At 36.7% G+C, this 20410-nt stretch overlaps 1 protein-coding gene across 2 annotated transcripts in view; it reads right to left on the reverse strand.

Moving 5' to 3' along the window:
* The window catches only part of LOC105383359 (zwei Ig domain protein zig-8), a 28440-nt gene that overhangs the window by 6632 nt on the left and 1398 nt on the right, over positions 1-20410 (reverse strand). Inside the window, exons 2-5 of one of the 2 annotated variants that reach the window (XM_048627994.1) lie at positions 13305-13489; positions 12362-12478; positions 7861-7954; positions 6837-6988 (exon numbers count right to left, since the gene is read on the reverse strand). In XM_048627994.1, coding sequence (XP_048483951.1) covers positions 6837-6988; positions 7861-7954; positions 12362-12478; positions 13305-13489 — 548 coding nt within the window. The remainder of the gene's footprint in view (positions 1-6836; positions 6989-7860; positions 7955-12361; positions 12479-13304; positions 13490-20410) is intronic. The other variant, XM_048627995.1, reaches the window with a different exon arrangement.

Raw genomic sequence — 20410 nt, forward strand, 5'->3', positions numbered from 1 at the left:
ACACATTATGGGCGATTGAAATTTATGAACGCTATTGCCATTTAATCGTTTTAAAAGTTTTAGCAACTTTTGTTACTCAAAATGTAAAAAAAACTGCTTTTGTTTCAAAGTTCGATATCAATAGATAGTTATATTACACCAAAAGTATTTTTATACTTAGGAGAAATAAAAATGGCGTATATCCTGTCCACTTAGTTACTATTTCATTCAAGGCTTATTCAGATCTAATTTCATATTCTAAAACTACGAGAATTCTTTTGAAACTAAAAATTCACCTTCAAATCAATTTACTTCACACGTTTTGGAGATTCACACACTTCAATGCAGACACCCATACCATCAGGGGTTGAATAACTTTTGCATTCTTACAAAAAAGAAAACAGCACAGAATATAACTTCACATTCTTTCAATTTATTAAAAGATTCATATCGCTCGGCTTTAAGTCCGAATGAACAATATCGATACCGATCTAAATTGCTGACTTATCTGGGGTCAGGCATTATGTGGAGAAATATGTACGGTCCTAAAAGAAAATGCGAATAAAAATCGCTCTTTTATATCTGACAAGCTGTTCCCGCGCGCTTCGCTTCGCCTTAAATAGTTTTCCCGTGGGAATTCCGGGATAAAAAGTAGCCTATGTTCTTTCCCAGGGTCTAGACCGTATGTATACCAAATTTCTTTCAAATCCGTTCAGTAGTTTTGGCGTGAAAGAGTAGTCCTCTTCCCCCCGGCCCGCTCTCGAGTGTAAACGTGCAATTAGAGTGTCGAATTTATTTTTAAATAATATAAAGTAATTCTGTGCAAGTTAAATCAGCTGTAATAATAGGAGCGCATGACACCAGAAGAGGTCTAGCGGCGCAGCGGCGCGTGAGTAACCAAAGTTGATTGACAGCTCATTACGTCCAAGCCACGCCCACCGGTGTACCGGTTAACTGCAGCTCCTACTTCTGTCTGCGCCCCTGGTAGCGGGCGCGAGTTGTTACCGATCTATTTGACGTCATCGCGGTCACGTCATCGGCCCGAGCGATAGCGACGATCTCCTGCATTTGCTGTGATCCTGGTAGCGCAAAGTTTTCTGTCCACACATTGTAATTAACAATGTCAAAATGTCAAAGATCGCCGCCGTCCAAAGCTGCTAAACCGGACAAAACTCAAATTAATTTATCAGAGTCCAGTACATTAAATGTACAACAAAGCTCTGCAACTCAGCGGAATAAACGACAGAGATCCCATAGCACTGATTTTGCAGATGAAATGAGTAATCTGAAGGAGGAACTTCTCACATCCATGAAAACTCTGATGGCTAACCACTCTCTTCGCCTCGATAAGTTGGAAGATCGTATAATATCCATCCAGGAACAAAATAAATCCATTCAAACCACCAACAAAGAGATAGAAAAAGCGATGAATGGTCTGAGTGAAGACATGAAAAATATAGAAACTAAACTCTCTTATCTTGAGCAAGAAAAGAAAAAACTCGAGCTGAGTGTCGCGCAAATCGAGAGCAAATTAGATTATGTAGAGTTTACTTCTCTTAAAACAAGTGTTGAGCTGAGAAACGTCCCCAAAATTCCAGGAGAGAAAAGGGATCAGTTATATAATAGCGTCCTTAAGTTGTGTGACTCACTCGAACTGAGTATTAGAGATATTGACATCCGTGACGTCTACCGATTACCTTCTAAAAAGGAGACAACATCATCCTCAGTTTGCATTGAACTGTGCAACACGCTTAAGAAATCTCAAATTCTGGATGGAATAAAAGTCTACAACAAATCTCATCCCACTGACAAACTGAGCTCTCTTAACCTAGGAATGGCAGGTACTAAACAGCCGATATTCGCATCTGAACTCCTATCAGCAAACACTAAGCGCTTATTCTTTTGCGCCCGTGAATTCGCTAAGAAATTTAACTTTGCCTACACTTGGTCGTCGAATGGGCGCGTGTTCTTGCGAAAAGAAGAAGGCAGACCTCATATAATGATAAGGAGTGAAGCTCATTTGGATGAATTAAAGAAGAATGAAACTTCATTAAGTAAATGACTAGTATATTTTTGCTCTACCTACCTAATGCATGCTACTAAAAGGTTAATTATTTTATTTAGGTTAATGCTTTATTTCTGTATGCTATTGTTACAACCTCAAAAAAATGTATGTGGTTTGAATGATGTTAAAATAAAACTCTGTAAACTATGCTTGCATGTAATCCAACCTCTGATATTTTTAGGTATAAAGAATTCTGATATGATCGCTAGGCCTAACAGCTTGTACTTTAGCATTTATTTATTTAGCATCTCTCGTATTGTAATCCTCTCATTTAAAAGCAGTATTAACCGACTGATGACTCACGCTGCAGTTAGCTACCCACTTATTATTGGGCTACTCTGTCAGTTAAATATTTCTGTCCCAAAACAGTTAATTACCCCTGTGGTTAATGTTGCTAGTGTATTTGCTAACAAATATACAAATGGATGATAACTTTAATTTTAATTCTAACATATTGGATAGCCTTTCTAACCCAGAGTCTTTGATATGTAGTGCTGAGGATTGCCCTAAATATATGTTATCGCAGGAAAATTCATTTACTATTATAACGCAAAATATCAGAAGTGCTTGGTGTAACTTTCACAGTTTTTCCACTCTCCTAACTCGAATTGGCTTACTACCGGATATTATTGTGTTAACGGAATGTTGGTTATCGGTAAATAATTCTGCCCCTCCACTTGACGGTTACTACACCTATATAACTAGCAACTATATTTTACAAAATGATGGTGTCATTGTGTACATCAGAAGTGATATATCTAGTCAATCTTATGAGCCAAAATTCCAAGATGCTAATTGCCTAGTTTCAATCATTGAATCTACTGCAATAGTCTCTATATATCGATCACCTTCTTACAAGTCAATTGAGAATTTCCTAGATTCTCTAAGCTCGCTTCTCGGTTCACTTCTTAGATATAAAAATATTGTATTAGTTGGAGATATCAACATTGACATTACTCCTATGTCGACAGACCGGCATGCTGAGGAGTACCTAAACATGACTCATTCTTTAGGTTTCTGGCCCTCTCACACCATCCCTACAAGAGTTAACAGCTGTTTAGATCACGTGCTCGTAAGAAGTAATAATGCCACCACCACTTTAGTGATAAAGAGCTCTATAACGGATCATGATTCAATATTATTTTCACTAAAATCTGACCTCAAAAAATTCAAACCATGTACCACTGTACCCAAAATTATCTTTCCGGCGATAAGCAAAGATCTCTCAAATTTAAATTTTAGTCCAATATTAGAATCTAACGACTGCAACATAGCAACTGACTACCTGGTCCGGTGTATTTCGGATATAGTCACTAAAAATACTATCTATGTCAAGATACCTAGAAGAAAAGTGGTTTTAAAGCAGTGGATGACACCAGGTCTTCTTCGTTGTGTCAAACATAGAGACAAGTTACACAGTGAAGTTAGGAAGGATCCAGATAATTATCTTTTAAAACTCACCTATTCGCGGTATAGGAATTTTTGCGGGAAATTAATTAAAAAAATAAAAAGGCAGTATGATCGAAATGAACTAGAAAGTGCTAGCAATTTGGGAATCAAAAAAACATGGGAAGCTATTAACAGCATTACTCACCGTAAACCTAAAAAGGATTCTGCCCAGGACATACTGAAATCGGATAGCTCACCGACTGTCGCTGTAAATAAAACAAACTCCTTTTTCGCTAACGTAGGTAAAAATCTGGCAGAGAAAATAGCTAACCTCGATATACCTCGGCGTCATTCTCCACCAGCGGAGCTTCCAAATTCATTTACAATGATTCCAACTGACCAATTTGAAATAAATGCTACTATTGATTCCCTTAAATTACTTGGCTCAGTAGGATGGGATGGCATCTCCTCAAAAGTCATCAAACAAAACAAAGAATACCTAATATCACCTCTCACCCATATCTGCAATCTGGCCCTCACCACAGGTATTTTTCCCACCGCTTTCAAAAAGGCAATTATTATACCTGTATACAAGGCTGGTGACAGAACGTTGATCAATAACTATAGACCGATTTCTATCTTGCCTACGCTATCGAAAATATTGGAACGTCTATTGAACAACCGTCTTGTCTCATACCTCGAGTCAATGTCTATTTTGTCTCCTAATCAGTTCGGCTTCCGAAGTGGCAAATCAACGGCCGATGCAGTGTCGCAGCTGACTAACTTTATTGCTACAAATTTAGACAAAGGGAAGAAATGCTTAGGAATATTTCTAGACTTGGCAAAAGCTTTCGACACGGTATCGGTTCCGAAGTTATTGTGCAAGCTTGAAAGCGTTGGAGTTCGTGGTGTCCCTCTAGACTTGTTCAGAGACTATCTTACAGACAGGGTTCAAGTTGTTAGGGTGGGAAATTACGTTAGCGATCCATTACCTGTTACTTATGGTGTCCCACAGGGTAGCATCCTTGGGCCAACCCTCTTTTTGCTATACATAAATGAGCTGTGTAGCATAGATTTGCTTAAAGGTAAAATCGTTACCTTTGCCGATGACACGGCGCTTTTGTTTCAAGGGGACGACTGGAACGATACTTTTAACTGCGCCCAAATCGGTTTTAACATAATAAACAATTGGTTACTCATAAATAGTTTGACGTTAAATGCAGATAAAACCAAGTATATGTCCTTTTCTATTCGCAAACCTCGGAAATCAATTCAGTCCCTCAAAATCCGGGCTCACATCTGCCCCGGCGATGCTTCATCGGCTTCACAGGATTGCAACTGCACTCTACTTGAAAGTGTAGATAAAATAAAGTATTTAGGAGTTGTTATCGACTGTAATCTTACATTTAAGTACCATATTGCCAACCTTACCCTAAGAATAAGAAGACTGATGGCAATTTTTAGCACTTTACGCCATATAGCTAACCCTTGTCTCCTTAAAATGGTATATTTTACGCTTTGCCAATCAATACTTACGTATTGCATTAATTCTTGGGGAGGTACGTTCAAAACGTACTTGCTACCACTTGAGCGCGCTCAAAGAGCAATACTGAAAGTAAGCTCTTTCAAGCCCATCAGATACCCAACTTCCGACCTATTCAGAGAGTGCGGTGTGCTTACGGTGAGGCAGTTATATATCCAGTGTGCTATAATTCGGTACCATTCGTCTACGCATTATTCTCCCTCCTGTGCCACCATCGCGACCCGTCGTTCCCATAACATCTCTAAAACTGAAGGCTTTAAGACTTGTTTTATTAACAGATTAGAGACCTACCTTGGTGGATTTCTTTATAATGTTGCTAACAAATTATATAATATTCATGCTCTAAATAAATTTGAAATCAAGCGAATACTTTTAAACTGGCTCAAACCACTTAATTATGAAGAGACAGAAAAATTATTAATATCACCCCTTCGGGGATAATGTAGTTCCTTCTATAATGAAAATACTGTAACTCAAATTAATTATCTGTGAGGTATAGCTGCTATTTGCTTATAAATTTAGTCTACTAACTAGATACCTACATACATATAAAAATTAATAATCTTAGTGATTATATACATAAATATATTATATAACATTCAAAATTGTTTTTCAAAAGATATTATAGTTAGTTAAGTTTGCATGTTATTTTTAATTTTCTTGTTTTTGTCAATACTTTTTGTCTGTAAAATTGTATACATTCACATGCTCTTACTTAGATTTAACGGAAGAGCTTGTCACCTATATTACAGGCTTTAAACCTAGTTTAGGTGGCAAGGTTTACCATATTTATAGTGTTCACTCGATGTATATTTTTACATGTTTTTGGATCAATAAAAGTTATTTATTATTATTATTATTAGTAACAGACAGACAGACAGACACAGTTACTTTCGCATTTATAATATTAGTTAGGATTGCAAATTTTTACGTGCCTTATTGATAGTAACTGGAGAGAGAAGCGTAGTTCAGATTGCAATGGTTTATTTCAGTACCCACTATCCATATACGCGTGGGTTTTACCGACAATTGCAGTTGTGCTAAATAATTGCACGGTTTAAATACTACTAGGTACTAGACATGATATCTGGAAATAGTCTGGTTGTGAGAATTCCTATTTCAGTAAGGTAGTCATATTTTATTTTTAGAGTAGCTATTAACCGGATACAGAGAAAAAATAAATACAGAATCAACTTGCGACTTGCACCAACCGTCCATTACAAATCTATATTAATAATAGGTTATAATTATATATTTAATGATGAGCTAGTGAGAAAGAAACATATTATAACAGAGTAATTTCAAAGATGCTTGATGATTAATAATAAGGGACTTACACTCCCTTCGCGAAAAGAGCCTCCCCGAGTGACATATCAACTGTAACTTGTACAGTGCGGGGCAAAGAAACCTGTCCCCTCAGGTAGTATTATCACCGAGTAAGTACATACAAGGTGTTCGATGACAATGGGAAACTCTGGAGAGTAGACAAACAAACTGATAGCCAATGGTTAATAATCCACAGTTACTAACAAAATAACACAACAGAGGGCCTCTAGCACGGGTTTTGCAATGAACGAAAACAAAACAAGTTTACATTTTCTTCTGTATACGCTATCTGTCAAAAGTTTCATGATAGTCTCCGCTAGAGGCGCCACTATTTTAGCTACCCCTAATAAGGCAAAGGGAAAATAGTTCCCAAGTTACCTTATATTATACCTTGAGTAACGGGCAAAAAACAATGATTTTTTTTAATGCCATGCCTTATTAAGGGTTAAAAACGCTTTATAGTTTTCGACCAACTATAAAACCCGCACTAAAGACTCAGACGGTGGGTACAAATCGCTTCGTGCCATATCTGACCTGTTCATTAAACGTCCACCGTACCTCATCGTTGTGCGTCCACCGGATGGCCGGCGGCGGCTCGGGGGAGTGTTGCACCACGCACGTCAGGTTGATGGTGCTGCCCTGGTTGATGAACAGCTCGGGCCCGCCCAGGATCGTTGTTAGCGGCTCTGTGGAGGAAGGAAGGATCAGATCTGGCCATTAATTTAATTACGAACGGTTTTTTACCTGTGTATCAAAGGGGTACCTATGTCCAGGTTTGTGATTCGTAGTTAACTCAACCATTGGTCAAAAATGGTAGCCATTAGTTAAAAACCAATATAATCCGTATGTAGGCTGCTGCATGCTTAACACGTTACAGTTGACCTCGGATTAAAAAACCGGTCCTATCTATCGCTGTGGTATCATACTGAGTCAGTATAAATATGACCGTTATCGCTATTGCGCTACATTATAAGGGAAGGAACTTATATAGATTTTATAAATACGTGTACTCTTAACAAGGAGCTGAAAAAATGAGTCTCTTTCTGCTTACGATATCGCATTCTTTGCACTTTTTCACGTAGTATATAGTTAAGTAAAGGTAGCGGTACAAACAAACAAGATAGAAACAAAACTGCGTTTTGAAGTTCAAACAATAAAGCAGAGTAGTAAAGTCAAAGTCAACGTTTGTAGTTGCAATGCAGCATTGGAGTTGGATTGTAGGTATTTGACTTTGAAATTGTCCGTGTATTCAAAACTGTGCTTCGACAATAAACTTTGTCAGCTGAAATACTATCTAAATATGATGATATAAAGTGTATCATAAATTTTAGGTCACATTTTCACATTGATTACACGTATCCATTAAATAAAAATAAAAAACTTATTTTGTACCTTTTAGAGATGGTATACAATACCGATAGAATTCCAGCTCGTACATTATACATCTATCCTAGCACGGAGCGCAAGACCTCGTTGCCGCTCGATGAGAGCGAGCGTGACGCAAAACTTTTATCATGTCTTGGGCCCCGTGCTAGCCCTGCAGGATGACAAAACTCACCGACAACGGAGAGGTACATCCGGTGCCCGATGGGCGGCGTGGTGCCCACCTGGCACTCGTACACCCCGGAGTCACGCCGCTGCGGGAACCGGATCTGTGGACACCCTGTATATGTAGTCAACTGTGGCAGAACGTGCATTAGTGCGATAACCAGTGTTGTCGATAAAGTCACTGGAATTTGTATGCGTTTTATCAGTTTCTAACGTTACCGACAGTGACGCTGATCAAGATGTCATACAAATTGCTAACGAGTTACGCTAGCGACTTATTGAGTCAACAGCACTTGTGATAGGCCTACATGGGTATAAGAAATAATACTAAGATCAGATCTGTGGAGCAGCCTGTATATGTAGTGAACTGTGGTAAAACGTGCAGGGGAATAGGAAATAATACGAAGATCGGATCTATGGGGCATCCTGTATATGTAGTCAACTGTGGTAAAACGTGCAAGGGTAAGCAAATAATACAAGGACCGGACCTGTGGAATATCCTGCGTATGTAGTCAACTGTTTTAGAAGATGCCGTGGTATAGGAAGTGGTACGAAGATCGTAGCTGTGGTACACCTGTATACCACTAGAGCGTGGTCAGCGAGCTGCTCTAAAAGTCTGTTTATACCTGCCTATTAGAACCCCAACAACTATTGTCTACAACTCCTCATGCATATTGTCTATCAGGAAATCATTCATCTTGAACTGTGTTCTTGACGCACACTCTATTACACTACAACATGGTAAAACTAACTTTAGATATAAAAGGCGTAAGGACATAGTCTTCGATTTAGACACTTGCAGAACTGAGTTTGCAAGAGGTTTCAAACCGGCCATTGGTAAATTTTTATATAATAAATTAAGTCAACTCAACACATTGTATACTCTAAAAAAATTTGAATTAAAAAAATGGACTACCACTTTTCTAATGTCGTTAACATATGCAGAAACAGAAAATTTACTAATCACAATTGCCTAATAATAATCTAAAAATCAAATATGCATATTTTTATTTTTATTGTAATAATATCTAATTATAAATATGAAAATTTTAAATAAAATAAATTTAGTAGCAATTAATTTTATATAAAATAAATAATTTTAATTAATTAATTACTCATGGATATTGTCAATACTGGATTTTCATTAATTATTTAATCTATTGTAGTAGGTATTTAGTTATTAAATACATACTAGTTCTATATTTTAGAGATAATTCTACAACATTTGTTTTACCTTATTTGTGATAAAGTTTTTGTAATACACGTTTCAATTTATTAGTTATGTCTGCATGTTAATTTTAAGCATGTTAAATTTATATTAAGTCTACCAAATTGTACAAGTAAAACTCACAAACTGTGCTATCTTATGGAGGGCACTGTTGCCTGTAATACAGGGATGACCTAGTACGGGTAACAGTGACACTATTTAATTGTAATGTTACTATTTTACTGCTCAAATAAATTTTATTTTATTTATTTATTTATTTTTATTTATTTGTATATATAGTCAACTGTGGTAGAACCTACAGGGGTATAGGATGGTAGGAAGATGGAATTATTCATGGGTTAGACAATATTCGTACACTCCCACTTGTGTAACAGCAGCAGTTAAATCGTATTTTATATTTCGCGAATTATATTTATTGTAAGCCACCAAAACCGTAATCCAAATAATTTCCGTTTTTTTTTTTTGCGGAAGGCGTCAGGTAGAAAACAGATCAGTCAATTACTTAAAAAATAAAAATACAGTCTATATCTGTTTTACCTATAACAAGAACTAACAAAAGACTACTACTCTTGTATTTATTTTCCTTCTCTTCTCTGGCCGAGCCACGGCAACACACAAAACATGTGTCGAACACAAACCAAGTAGCTCTAACCCACCAATCACCAGCCTAATCAGGACACGCGACCAGTCTGCGGCAGATTAACCACACACACACACAGTCGAGGGGTTAATCTAATCAAAGGTAATGATATAAAGGACAGGCAAATTGCTTCAAACGTTAACACCTCACGCGCCGCTTGATCGGATTGTCGGGAGCGGTGAAATGTGAGGGTTAGCGCGACCGACAATCGATGGCTTTTTCGTAGGGAGAAAATAAAACGTACGTAACGTGACGTGAACGTGATTGCAATTAGTGCAACGCACACATTCTACAAGCTGAAATTGCAGAAAGCTGGTCATATCAGCCGAATAGCCGATAACCGATGATGAGACGAGTTCTTGAGCGGAGACCACGAACAGGCAAACGCAGCGTCGGACGCACTTCTGGACCGACGACCTTAGGCGGGTCGCCGGTAGTGGCTGGATGAGGAAGGCCGAGGACCGAGTGTTGGGGCGCTCCTTGGGCAAACGATTTCTCAGTGGAGACTAGGACAAGCAAGCGTAGCGTAGGACGAGGCCTATGTCCAGCCGTGGATGATTATTGGCTGATGATGATGATCGTCCTACAAAATCATCATCATCATCATCATCGTAGTCATCCACTGCTGGTTATACGCCTCTCCCAGGCAGTACCACAACACTATGTCCTTGGCCACCCTCATCCCACCACATTTGTGAGGTCGTCAGTCCAGCGGGCCGGATAGGGCGTCACGCTACGCCTGCTAGTCATGGTCTCCACTTTAGAACTCTTTGCCCCGTTGGTTATCGGTTCTTCGGCACATATGGCCGGCCGACTGCCACTTCAGCTATCTATCCTACAAAAAGTCGGTCATGTGTGTGCGGACACCCTTACTTTATATGCAGTTACTGACAAATTTTAATATGCAGAGTGCTGCTGAAGTATTATCTGAAAGAGTACTTCAGGTCGTCCTGAATTTGTACCTATTGTTTTTTGAAATTCATTAGCCTGATTTTTAACAGAGCCTGTTTGATTCAGACTTCCTATCGCAAAATTGTTTTGACAACGATTTACGAGTTAAAACTGTATTTAATTTGACACTAATTATTTCGTAAATGTTAAATCGTTTTGTCTTCACGAAAGGGCCCCATTGACGATGCATTGATCGAAAACACAATAACGCTCGACTTTTCATATACATAGGTATATACATCTAATAGCTGAAGTACCTAAGGTCTAATGAGTGAGTAAGACAATATTCTAAAACGCCAAGAGATATTATAATTTCAACTTGAAAATCAGCTCCTATTTCTGTTGAACTTTTCGTGTGATTTTGGTCCTAAATTGCGTATGAATAGAAGTGCTTGTCGCGTGCACATCGTGAGGGTAGTCAAGATATTTGGGTTTAGAGACGTTACGAAGTCTGCCTTGTAGATTATTGTGAATTTTAGTTGTCAGGTCTCCCTAACTATGACGTGTTCTTAGTTCCTAGAGAAATCATATAGGTATTAGTAGTATTTCAATTGAAGAAGTATAATGTCCCTATTTATAGCAAAGAGCAATTAGGTACGTGCTGATGATGATGAATATAATGTCATGTATTGAGGCTCTTGAGTAAGTATAATGAAAAAGAAATAAAAGTTTAACTGACAGTTTCACACCTACAGAACTAGAGTATGCAATGCAGAGCTGTGATTTACTAATTAGGTAGTTGTCATTTAGGATCTATGTTTCCTCAAGATGGACCAATGTAACTAAATTATCAATTTGGAACGTAAAAACTCGAAATATATTTCAATAGGTAGTGTGTAGTCGCAGTACATGATACTGAAAACTTAATCAAGATAAATGTTTAATTGAAAAAAATATATCAAAATTCATGCAGATGTAATAAAAATACTTCATCATTTACAGAGCAGCGGATTCATATTTTTTGGGATTTTTAATCAATATAAAGCTGATGCCAGCGTTAAAAACAAAAAAAAAGTTATTTTTTTGTCTGTAGGTAAACATGGATAAAATAATATCTAATGGAACATGATCGGAACGGATATTTAGTGAGAGGGTGAAGAAGTTCGTTCTGACTTTTTGCCGAATCTATCGGAAAGATATCGACATGATAAGATTAGACTTAGGCCCTGTTTCACAATGTCTGGTTAGTGGCTACCTGTGAGACATGATACATGCTGTCACTCTCTGATATAAATTTTTTGACAGTGACAGAATGTATTTTCCTCACACGTAGCCACTAATCAGACATCGTGAAACAAGGCCTTAGAGTTTCATGCAACCGTGAAACTGGATTAATTCTTATAAACTTTTTTAAAAAAATTTATAGCAAATAAATTATTTTTTATCTATGATTTATAAAAAAGCCATGTTGTAGCTTTGACTTCACATCCCTAAACCTTGTCCTATGTTTGAGGTCTAAATAAAAAATACAGTTTTTGTTTTGTTTGCGACTGTCTTTTAGGGCTTGTACACAAAACTGCGTTGCGACGTCGCATCGCAAAAATCTGCGACATTAAAAAGCATATGCCCTGAAAAACTGAACAGTTTTTCAAGGCACGTTTGCGACGTCGCAACGCAGTTTTGTGTACAAGCCGTTAAGGGGGACAATAGACTTTCTGTTAAGTATTTCTTCTACTAGCTACTAGCGCCCACCTTCAAGATCCAGTCCTCGGTGTGCGGGTTGTGCACGCTGACGAAGCGCTGGTCGGAGGTGTAGGTCATGCGGCCCGACGTCAGCAGGTGGATGTCGCGGTGCCGGATCCACGACACCTGCAGGGGTAGAAGAAATAAGTTTCTTTGCTTTCTTAGTTAGTTTACTACAGCATTTTGGGTTCCTGGAAGGTTTGGTAAATTTGAATATCCTATGTTATCGGTAGCCAGCTAGCCATGCATCTTCCGTACATTGGTCGGCAATAAAATAAAATTGAACATTGGTAAGTTAAGTTGATATTATGTAGGAAGTAAGTTGGTACAACAACATAAATATTAGGGTAGGCATCTCAGTATTACAATAAGTAGGTATTCAAATGGCAAGGACAACTTGAGAATAACATTATGATGCAGCAGAGATATTTCAAGGATGGCAGATATGACATGGTTCTGTGCATATCTAAATGTGCGTGTTAAAGAGGTGTAAATTCATACATTGCTGTCACATTCTTCGAGTAGGCTACGCTAAAGAAGCGACTATATAAGGTAAAATTTCATACACTGATAAAATTTCATTCTAAATAATGCAACATGGCGGTTCATTACTGAAGCACAGAGTGTTTATCATAGATAACGTATATGTATAGGGAAATGATGCAACGCCTTGGATACAAAACTGCAATGCACCGTCGCATCGCATTGCAAAAAAACTCTCTCCCACAGTATCTAAACATCATCAGCAAAGGTTATGTAGACCAGAAATCTTTATTCCGGGCACAACACGGATCATTGTGGAACAACAAACAAAACTCTTGCACCACTACTTAGCCGCCAACTCGAACTGACTGGTATCTTTTACTAAGGTTGTATATGAGAAGTTATAGCGTTTAAACTCCAACCGATTGCGTTGTATTACTAAGGTAACCTATGAGAAGAAGAAAATTACCGTCCGATTCCCCAGCTCATGCACTCTGCAGTTCAGCTGTGCGGTCTTGCCGACGAGAGCGGTGACATTCTTGGAGTAGGCCACGTCGAAGAACGGCCCTCTCTGGTGCAGGCCCAACTCCACGTCCGCGTAGTCGAGCTCCGGGACGCCGTCTGTGCCCACCGCATTCGTGTTGTCTGTGCCTCCTGGGGAGAAAAAAATAAGGTTGTATTGTATTATTTCTATGTAAATTGTACGACTGCGACTCACGACTGCGTGAGCAATGAAAAAGTGACCAAATTACACCTGAACGAAAAATAAAATGTTTTGAAAAAATAATTTCCGTTTAAATTGAGCAAGCATCGGTGTTGTACGTATATTTTTATGACATGTAATTTTATGGAAATAAATAAATGAAAAAATCTAATAGATAAGATAGATGCTCTGTTAAGCTAAGGAAGTTAAGGTTCGTCTGGTCTTTATACAGGGTGTCCGTCCAATGCATCCTGAATAGTAACTGACGCTATTAATCTGACTAGCCAATCCTATCATCACGGTGACAAAGCCTAGTCTAGGTCTTGTGTTTGCCATCGATACCTACAGTCCATCTTGAAAACCATAAGTTAAGAACAAGTTGAAATAAAATTTGACTTCTGAACTCACATTAAACCATGTCCAAATTCATTTTTTTTTCTATCCCAACGTATGTATTTCCGTATATCCCAACGTATGCGTATCCACCTATAATAATATACGGAATAACCTCTAGTTATGAGTAACAAGTACTTTGCTAATTCCGTGAAACAACACACAGCACATTAAGTATATAACTTTTTGTAACATTGCTGATAATGTGGGAACCTGAAAGGCACAACCAGAGTAATGTTGAAACTTATCCACTTTAACAAAAGTATACCAATCTGATAAGTGACTTTGGAACTTATAGACAGATACCAGTTAGATAAATCGTGTTATTGCAACAAATATAATTATTTTTTGTATAAAATCTCTAAGTATATCTATAAATGTGAGTATTATTACACTCAAAATATTCTGTATATTCTTACCTCAAAAAACTAAAAGGATTTGAGGCTTAAAACAAAGCTTTATATTTGTATAAACTTTCAAAGAAAAACTACAGAATTCCGGAATAACAAGTAGCATCTTTTCTTTCTCAGGGTCTAGATCATATGTATACCAAATTTCATTCAAATCCGTTCAGTAGTTTTGGCGTGAAAGAGTAACAGACAGACAGACACAGTTACTTTGGCATTTATAATATTAGTTAGGATAGTTAGGATGAAGCTATCGACTTTCACGTTTTTTTAATAAACAATACATTTCAATTCACAGTCGACCCAGAAATACCTACCTGCAAATAGATTTTCTAATTCACCCGGCCTCCCTTTATTAATAAAACGCTGAAGCCCAAATACCAATATGGTCATTCGTTGCCCATTGTGCGGTCTTGTGTGGAATTCAATTCTGTTGTAGTAAATACCCACTGCTGCAACCGAGGTGGACAATAACGGCTGTTAAATTAAACCCTGTGCGTATAGCTTTAGGGCTCATAATTAATTGATCAACTGAAACAGGTTGAATGCTAGTCAAGTTAGGTACCTACCTACTGAATTATATTGTAATATAATAGAAGCAAGGACATCATACCTATTTAAACTATAATTATTCTATTTCTATTAATACTATTTAACCAACTCTGGTTAAGTTGTATGAAATCCCTGGTGACAGTCTAAAAGAAGGCTACGTAAATGTTTCAGAAAATGAGACATCCGTTGCAAATTCATTAGAGATTAAAGAGTTCAATTGCATTTGGTTTTGTGTGAGGCACTTAAAATACGAGTAAAACTGCCAATGAGAGTTTATTCTCGAGCTTAAAATGAACCGCCTTGCTTTCATAAAACCTTGTATTCAATACCAACAGCAATTTTATTGTTTACACAATATCTGAAAACAAAGTTTGACCCAATTAACAGCGATATGCTGTTTCTGTATGTATTACAATGTTGTGTTTTGGTTTTAACTTGATACTCTACTATTTATTTTGCTCGGTATTGTAACTAAATGTAAACTTCAAGCAATTATGCATTTGGGTGTTGTCCTAATATTTAAACAGAAATTATTAATGCGTAGGTATTTTATACCTTGGCCTGAAGTCTGCAAATAGACAGAATAATTCATGCCATTGACATTGTATAAAATTTAACACACTTCGGGCCCTGTTCGATTTCTGTTTTAATAACGTTATCAAGGATATATTTACATAAGTGTTTTATTAAAAAAAAATTGTATAATAAAATATAAACATTAATAATTATCAAATTTATTATAAATTCAATCATTGTTTTGTAAAATTTTCAGTATAAAAGTAACTAAAAACAGACGACCTCCTCCTTCCATATTTTAATAAAACCTCCTACCAAAACACCGAACAAAACCTTCCTTCCTCATAATTAAAATTGCAACTAAAAACCGTGAGCGTCTCACATAAATCAGTCGTCGCTATTTACTGCACAACAAAGGCGAAATTATCAAGTCTTTCGACAGGATAGTGGTTAAATAATAGCAAGATAGATGGCGTTGTAACTCTCCGCGCAACAATGGATGTCGGATCGTGAATGGCGCTTACCGACCGCGGCGGAAGACAAAAGTACTGGCTGCAGAGACGGGGACAAGGAGAGGAGTACACAGCCTTTGTAGTGTAGCTTAATACATGTTAATACTCTAGTTTGGGTATGTTTAGTTAGCCTTGTTCAGTTGGCCTTGGGTAGGAAGTTTGTATAAACAGTGAGTTGAAATTTTCTCGCTTATTACGTACCTAGTAAGGAAGAAATAGAAAGGACAGTAAAATTACATACTTTTTTACACTTTATTTATTTATTTATTTATTTATTAATAAAGCACTTGATGAACTGGTATGTATTAGATACATGCCCTATTTCATAAAATATGTACCTACGTGTTATGAACTAACTTAAAGATGATTTTTACAATAAAATATGTGAGTTGTATTTCACAATATTTGTAAAGCTTTCCATGCGCTAAATCCTACAAATATTATGAAGGCAAAATTTTATGAGTATGTGTGTCTCTCTTTGTTACTTCTTTACGTCAAAACGACTGAACAGATTTTAATGAAATTTGGTATGGAGTTAGCTGACACCCTGGATTAACACTTGGGCTACTTTTATAGCGGAATTCCCATGGGAAAACTCTTTAAGGCGAGGCAAAGCTCGCGGGAACAGCTAGTTTTGTTTTTATTCTCAACCATCAACTATTTGCTACGAAGCCTACGAACGTTCGTAGCGCAACTTGCCTACGTCGCGGCGTAGCAGTATCGTCGTAGCAACAGCGTAGCATTTCGCTGAATCCTCAATATTACCAAGCTTTGGAATGAGCAAATTAAAGTACAGCAGCGATCAAAGAGCATAGTTTATTATTTTAATGGGTTTAAGTGGGACTACGCCATAAGAGTATAGAATTTATAGAATCAAGAAGTATTTAATGTTTTTGTTGTGTACATTTTCTAGAAATCTCAATAGCTGTTTCTGTCCATTCCACTCACTTAAAAAAATCTATTTTAATTTATATTTGGGTATTCAATGTAATTTGGTATTATGTTAAAATGGTGTCCAACATTCTAGGATTACAACATCATGATGTTTCATTTGTTTACTTTATATTAAAAACAAAACAATTATTATTATCAGTAATGAATGAAGTATTAATAACTGGGTTTTAAAATTTCACCCGTCACATTTTGTATTTAACTGAATTAATTTGATCCTACTTAATATTTACACATGTTATACAGTGAATTATTAATTAGTTTCTGTGTTATTAACTGTCATATTGGGTGGAAGCCAACTAGGCTAGGTTGCGTTATTTCGTAAAATCAATAAGGCGCCTGCCAGCGGCAGCTGTAGGCACCGAACAAGAGATGTGTTATAAGTTTGGAGAAAGTAATAGTAGAAAGAAGAAAGAAAATCGTATCTATAGCTACTTCTTTTTAGTCTCCAGCGTAAAAATGGGGTGTTATTTTGTTTGACCGGTGTATGTTCAATATTGTTATAACCATGCTACATTTTTTTATACAAAATATAATAACGTTTGTAACTCTTTCAAAAGAACTTATGAAATTTGGCACATTCAGAGAGTTGACGACCCGAAGTCTATTTTTTATGCCGGAATTCCTACAGGTTAACCTTTTAAGGGTTGATTTTCCAATAGTCAGATAAGTGTTATCTGAGAAATAAAATTGTTGCTGTCACTGTCTAATACAAACTTTCAGACGCGACAGCATCAGAATTATTCCCCAGATAACTTTTATGCAGCAATGCACCTCTGCCTACCCTGCAAGGGAGTACACTAGTACAAGGTATAGTGTTTGTTTTTTTATAACTTTTAACTGGCTATTGAAAAATCAGACCTACGTTGAATGGAATCTCGTGGCAACAGTAGTTCCAAAATTAAATTTTCTTTCTAATAATTACTAAGATCATTGAACTACGATTAATTTAATCCACTTTATCTCCTAGAAGATCCAATAATATACCTTCCCTACCGTCCCTAAACGTTGAATTTCTATCATCATTTCATTAATATTATCTTATTTTGAAACTCGGCGATAGCACGGAGAACAAAATAAGGAGTTTCCCAAACTTTATCTACGTCTTTGCAAAATTAATTTCAACCCAAGTTCGTCACATCTCCAAAACTAGGAAGTTTGGGAAACGGCCGGTCACTCTAGCATACCAAAACAAAGTTTTTGAAGTCTGCTGCTCTAACCACGACTCTATCTTGTTGTTTCAAACGTTTCGATTGCATGACAGCTGGCGTTCATTTGTTTTTAGTCACTCTAGAGTAACCCCAGTCCCAGACCCAGATTAAGATAAACCTACCATAGTCGAGCATGACATCCAGGCTAGATATTAGCACAGACAGACCGCGCAATCTGGTTATTCAACTTCGGAAGACATAAATGCTGGTCAAAATTAGTGAATACCAGCTTCCAGAAGTAGTTTTTATGGATTGTATTGTGATTTGCCCGAGTCGGTCTTGTTCTATAGTGATGTGTGACATATTATTAGAAACCTGCCAAATTCAAATTAATTATAGCAAGTCACATTGTGGAATTACGTGGTTATGATTTTATTAGTTACAAATGTTACACCCTGTAAGGGCACAGCAACCTGAGGGAAGGGCCAAGCAAAGGAAATATAGCGATAAGACTTAAGAAATAAATATAATTGTGAATAGCCAGAAGTTATATTATAAGTTATGTTATTCAATGCGCAAAGTAAATTCAAATTTTCATAAGTATCGTTTTCAGATTTACCTTTATAAGTAAGTAAATCTGTTCAATATATTTTTTAAAATACTTGAAAAATATACAAGAGATAGTGATATACTGATAATATATAGGTACTGTAATAATAAAGTTATTGTTATTACATATGCAATTTTTTTGTCAGTAATGTTTCATTATGTTTTTGTGCAAAACGCACGCCGTCTGTTACAAATACATTTCAAATCAGATTTAAAATCAATTCAAAATCGAAAAGTGTAACTTCATTATTCCTTAAAATATAATTTTCATCCTTCTACTTAGATTGTAAGGCAGAAATAGCTTCTACTTGGAACTATTAATTTCCCCCACAGTACCTGGAGCGCCTCTCTAGTCCACTTTAAGCCCCACTTCTATACTCCTGGGACAGTACAAGAGCGTATTCAACGCGAAATGGAAAAACATCTGCCGTTGACAATTGTTGTAGATCCTATTGAATGTAGTTTGAAAAAGGAGGAATTTAAACTTGCGCCTTCTTTTGTTATTGAAGCTAAAAGCGGTGGCAATTTGCACTAAAACGTTCAGTTTTCAGTGGATTTGATGGCGTGGCCAGATGGAAGTCACTTGTATAGACTTTGTTCTATTGGCCGAAATAAATAATTAGTAGTGAAACTAAGTTTTTTAGTCAATTAGCAATTGGTTAGTTAAAATAGTTAGTTAGTGATACGGTTAGGTCACTTAAGTTAAGAGAACCTATATATATAATATATATATATACGTATGTATATAACTTAAGTGACTAACTAACTTAGATAATAGGTCATCCATTTATATATATTATAAATGGATGACCTATTATCTAAAAAATACTTTCCTGATCCTTTACCACATACTCGTGAAACAACTATTCTTTTAGCGATTAAAAGAACTGTTCTCTGGGTAACGACTATCGACCCGTGTTAGGTAAGAGAAAACCTTATTTCTACGGTGTATCGCCCGGTTTTTTTCATTTTCCGGTCCCTTGGCTTATCGGGTAGGTAGCTCTACATTGTTTAACACCCCTCCAACATTGCTTTGCAGACCAAAAAGTAATTTAAGGGTTTATCGTTTATCCTAATTTTGTATCCGGCCCACCAGACCGTGAATTTTTCATAATTGTTTTTTTTTTGTGAAGGGTAGCGCAGATAGAATCGGTTTGGATCCGATAAATGATAAAACCAATTTACATACGTAGATATATTAAGTAAGTATATTTTATTACACTTTTGTACGTCAAGTCTAAATAGGTAGAAACCATTAACATTGTGGACTAAATTATGACAAAGAGAACCATCATTACTTATTATTTTAGCCTCCGTACTGAGACACTAAGGGCTTGTTTCACAATGTCTTGAATAGTGGCTACCTGTGGGGTAAAAAATACATGATATCACTCTCTGTTATTATGTTTTAGACAGTGCCAGCATGTCTTTCATCCCATATTTAGCCATTATCCAGACATTGTGAAACAGTTCCTTAGGCTTTTATCCTGGAATTATTTGTTGCAAATATCACCTGGGAAACTGGTTGGAATGCACCTCATTAAAGATAAAGATAAGATAAAAAATCTTTATTCGGTGTTCAGTGAATATTTAACTCATTTTACATATATTACTTTATGATGCAACACTATAGCGATGTAAAAAAACATTGGAATTCAAATGCAATTCGTTTACAGCTATCGCTAATAAAATGAAATACAGCCACGCGGAAAAACCATCACTATTTTATGAGATTCAAATGGATTTAATCTATTTGAAAATAGAGTTTAGTTGAAATCCGT

The sequence above is a fragment of the Plutella xylostella genome, chromosome 19, assembly GCF_932276165.1.
Source record: "Plutella xylostella chromosome 19, ilPluXylo3.1, whole genome shotgun sequence".
Taxonomy (NCBI): domain Eukaryota; kingdom Metazoa; phylum Arthropoda; class Insecta; order Lepidoptera; family Plutellidae; genus Plutella; species Plutella xylostella.